General features: G+C 38.5%; 1 protein-coding gene across 1 annotated transcript in view; it reads right to left on the bottom strand.

The window, feature by feature from the left end:
• EAH_00015740 (actin-like family protein ARP4a, putative) overlaps positions 1–365 on the bottom strand; it is a gene marked incomplete at both ends in the record, with an annotated part of 2,486 nt that extends 2,121 nt beyond the window's left edge. Inside the window, one exon of the mRNA XM_013394041.1 lies at positions 1–365. This exon is cut by the window's left edge and continues 1,672 nt beyond it. Coding sequence (XP_013249495.1) covers positions 1–365 — 365 coding nt within the window.
• Positions 366–5,000: the final 4,635 nt, after the last annotated feature.

The following is a 5,000-nucleotide window of genomic DNA, read 5'->3' on the forward strand; positions in this document are numbered from 1 at the left end:
TGCTGTGGACTGCTGGCAGCTATATCTGGGGGAGCGCACACAGCGGCATGCGACTGGCAGCAGCAACAAGACCCACAGAAAAGCCCCGCTGTCTGCTGCTGCTGCTGCTGCTGCTGTTGCTGCTGCTGCTGCTGGGGCATGCGCAGCTTTCTTCTGCCTACGCAAGCAGCAGCAGCAATACGAGGATGATCTTCCTGAGCATAGCCGACATTTATAGTGGAGGCCCCCAGCTGTACAACAACAGCACAGACATCTTCGCCACCTATAGGGGGCTTCATGCTGTTGCTGCTGCTGCTGCTGCTGCTGCTGCTTTTGCTGCCTTTGGAGCCCGCAGCAGCAGGCGGAGACGCAGAAGGCAGACTCATCCCTAACACACCACCACCACCACCACCCCCAGCAGCAGCAGCAGCAGCAGCAGGAAGCAGCAGCAGCAGCAGCAGCAGCAGCAGCAGCCACGGCTAGACGGGTTCAGCGTACAAGAAGAAGATGCTGCTGGTTTTTCATATGCAAACGAAGAGAGGAGATATCGACGGGTTTAGAGAAAAAAGAAATAAAAGAAGTCAAAATAAAAAAATTAAACACCACTAATTTATTTACAAAACATTTAAAAGAATTATTTTTATTGCGGATTCAATAATAAAACAGAAAAAAGAAAAACCCTGCGGTGTACGTACAGCCACCTCCCTGTGAAGGAGTCAGCAGTGAACAGACATTTTATTTATTTTATTTTATTTAATTATATTATTAACTTAAAATTTATTTTTTTTCTCTTTCTTTCTCTCGTTTTGCTGTTCAATTGCGGTCGTGGGGCATGCAGAAACAGCCCCAAGCCATCGACTGCAAAATATTGTATGGATTTCCAGAAAAATAAATAAATAATTAAAATATAAATTAAAATATAAATATAAATATATTAAAATGAATTTATTCGGCTTTGAAACGCCTCTTATAGACTTCCCTACGCCGCCGTTCAGGTGTACATACACCTCAATTTCTTTATATTTAAACAGTCTCGTGTCTGTATACGAATACAGCTTTTATTTATATTATTATTTCGATATATAGCTGCCTATATATAGGGGGGTTAAGGAGAGAGCAGAGATAAATAAACAATTCTTAAGATACAAACTCTCAGCGGTACCGAACTTGTTTGAGGAGAAAGACGAAGAAAATATTTAAAAATAATTAATTAAATATTCAAAAACGTTTGAAAAACGAGGGGTCAGAAACAAACAACAAATAATAAAACAAAGAAGACAGATAATAAGACAGATAATTAATCTCTTTAAGCCTCCTTCCACCTTCGTTAGCTGTGGATTACCGTGAGCAGCAACAACAACAAAACAAACATAATTCAAAAGAGCTTTTAAAAGATAAAGGGGCTCATGTTCAGCTTCTATGCTTCCTGAAGACAGCGAGAAAAGAATCTGAAGTTGGTGTGAGGTTGGAGGCGGCTTCATCGCAGTTTCTGCGGTACATTTTGCTGCACTTACAGCCCCAAGGACCCCACAGAAGAAGCAGCAGCTGTTTTTTTTTGCATGCATGCATATAAATATGAATTTTTTTGTTGAATTACTTTGCCCTCAGCAGCAAATTTACAAGCGGGTTGAAGTGCGGAGAGCAACGCTTTCAGCCGTCTCTGTCTGTCAAGCAGCACACAGAGAAGTGCATGTAAACCGATAGAAAGAGATGAGGGGGTGAATGGGTGCAGAGGCCTCAAATATAAGAAGAAATATGAGGGGAGTAGAGGTCTGCTGCTGCTGGTGCATGCATTTGCTGCTGCTAGTGCATGCATTTGCTGCTGCTGCTGCACGCATTTGCTGCAGCAGTTAAGCTTCTTGCGAGTCTTTCAGGCATCGCTCATCAAAGACGCATCAACAACATCACTCGTCCCGCCAACCACTACGGAGATGCAAATTGTTGCCGCTGCTGCTGTTGCAGCACGCCATCCTGAGGCCCCTCCTACAGCTCGTGCTGCTGCAGCTCGTGTTGCTGCAGCTCGTGCTGCTGCAGCGCATCTGTCCGCCCGTTCATTCTCTTTTGGTGTTGTTGCTGCTGCTACTGGCTGTGGTGTTGCGGCTGTGATAGGTGATGCTTAAACTATGCCTGCTGTTTATATTGAGAATATATATATATATATATATATATATATTAATTTCTTATTCTAAATTAGGAGCAAATATTTGAAGACGATTTTCATCAATATCTTTCTATTATTTGCACTTGCTGCAACTCAGGCTGTGGCTCTGTCTTTTGCTTCGGGGTTGCTGCTGCTGCTGCTGCTGCTGCATGCATTTGCTGCTGCTGCTGCTGCATCGGTCTGCAGCAGGTCTTCGCTGCCTTCACTCTATTGCTTGCCAGTGTAGGGGGTGTGTATTTGTTTACGTATTCAAAGACAAAGAAAAATAATCCTACAGACAGGTGAGTGCATTGGAGGGGGCATCAGGGCGTTTATAGTAATCCTACAGACAGGTGAATGCCTTGGAGGGGGCATCAGGGCGTTTATAACGGAGGAATATCATCACCCTTAGAGCAAACTTAGCGCGAAAAGAACAGCCTTTATACGTTTTCTTCAGTGTATTAGACAGCAGAAAACTCGTATATAACACGGGGAGACTAGTAGGCTATGCAGAGAAGATTGAGAGAAAGTTATGAAGAAGACATTCATCTATTTATCTCCGCTGTCTCTGCTTTGCTGCATGCATACGAGGACTTGTGCTGCTTAAGAGGCCGACGGGGGAAGCATTAAGCAGGCGTTGCAATTAGACAGCGACTTCGTATTCTTTTTGCATTGGAAGCAAGTAATGGTTCTGCTGTCTCCTGAGGTAGTGCATGCGTTCGAACGGGGCTTTAATACCCCTTCGCATGCATGCGCCCCATGCATGCATTCTAAAGGGGGGCTTTAACAATAAACAATGAGAAGCTACTACATTCGTAGAGACAGCAATATTAAGGTCTTCGTAGAGGAAATAATATAATCATGACTACTTCTTATCAAACGCAGAACAAGACAAATCAAACCGACATTCAAAAAGACATAAGGAGAATGAGGCATCCTCGGGAAGAAGCCTCTACATATGTACATATATATATATATATATGTACGTATATAGTTGTATGTTTATCTGCATATATATATATATATACATATATATATATATATATGGATAAGCTGTAAGTAGGAGCTCCTGCTAGGACAGCGCCCGTGTGCGAAGAGAGAGAGAAAGAGAAAGAGATATTTATCGAGACAGCCGCACATAAAGAAGAAGTCTTTGCTTTATGATGAGTTGAGTAGGCTCTACTACTGGGTTATTAAAAATAAGAAATATATGTTAATCGCTTGAGGTAGCTGTCTTATCGGCCTCCTTCTTTGCATGCATACTTGTAAAGATAAAATAAAACTTTGAAAATTTTAATTATTTTTTTGTATTACCTCTCAGCAAAAAAAGAAAATCTCCCAGGGCTTTAAAGAAGAAGCCTTTCTTTCGGGTCTTTTATTAAGCATAACTCTGAAATAAATACAAATAAACAAATAAACAAATAAATAAATAAATAAATAAATTTATATTTATTAATTAAATGAATATATTTAAAGTATTTTTTAATTGGATTGATTGCGCTGTGGTGGTTCCAATAACATTCGCCTTGAGGCAAACTATTATAATTATAATTATGATTATAATAATAATTATAATTATAATTATTAATTATTATTATTAATTATTGTTATTAATTATTATAATTATTATTTATTATTATTATTGTTACTTTTATTATTATTTTTGTAATTATTATGAATTACTTTTATTACTATTATTAATATTTATTATTATTAGCACCATCATTGCTATTATGTTTTGTTACTATTAAATTATTATTTATTATTATTATTACTAAATATTATTATTATTATTATTATTACTATTACTATCATTCTAATTATTATTTATAATACAATTTGCATTTTCTTTGAGGCTCTGCAGACATCGCCCGTCGATTCCTCCTGAAGATATATTTGTTTTTTTGTTTTTAATAAAATAAATGAATTAAAAATAATAAAAAGGTTTAAATAATAATTATAAAAATTATTAAAAGTATAAAATTGTAAGACAGGAGGTGATGTCTTAGCGCCGCTGTACAGACAGCCCAGCCCCGTTTGCATGCATTTGTTTGCAGCGCATTAATGAGAAAAAACAAACCTTAAATAATTAAATTAAATAATTAAATAATTAATTAATTTAAACAAATAAAATAACGCCTTTTGAAGACCTTTTACCCGGTGTATATACACCGCAGATATTCTGCTAGCATCGCTGCTATGAAAGAGAGTATAATATAATATTTGTCTAAAACAAATAATTAAACATTTATATTAAATACGCTGACTGTTTATTTTTAATAAATATATTTAGAGATATTTCTGCAGGAAACAACCCCATAGTAATCGCATGACCCCCTCAAACCCTAAACCCTAAACCCTAAACCCTAAACCCTAAAACCCTAAACCCTAAACCCTAAACCCTAGGGCGCAAGGGAGATGGAGCTTGAGGACCTGCGAGACAAGGCGCTGCAGCAGCATACATCGAGACAAGATAAGATACGTTTAGAGAGATTTATCAAAGAAAATAAAACAGCAGCAGAATGGAAGGATAACTGGGCCTTTCTTTTGGAGACATACGATGATGAAAAATGTGGAAACCCTAAACCCTAAACCCTAAACCCTAAACCCTAAACCCTAGCCCAATCCCCGCAACCCCAAGCCTTAAACTCGAAAACAAAAACCCTAAAGGAGTAAACCCTAAACCACAGTCTGTACGCCAAGCTGCTGCTACAAAACCCTAAACCCTATGGTGTCTACTTTCGTTTATGATGAATAGAAACCACTGCAACAAACCCTAAACCCTAAACCCTGTTTGATTTGTTTCAGCTTCTGCTTCTGAGGGTTTAACAAGCAAGAGGAGAGCTTCAAATACCGACCGAATTCATTGCTCTCTGCAGGC

This window comes from Eimeria acervulina, genomic scaffold (genome assembly GCF_000499425.1).
Source record: "Eimeria acervulina Houghton genomic scaffold, Eah_scaff96, whole genome shotgun sequence".
Classification (NCBI taxonomy): Eukaryota; Apicomplexa; class Conoidasida; order Eucoccidiorida; family Eimeriidae; genus Eimeria; species Eimeria acervulina.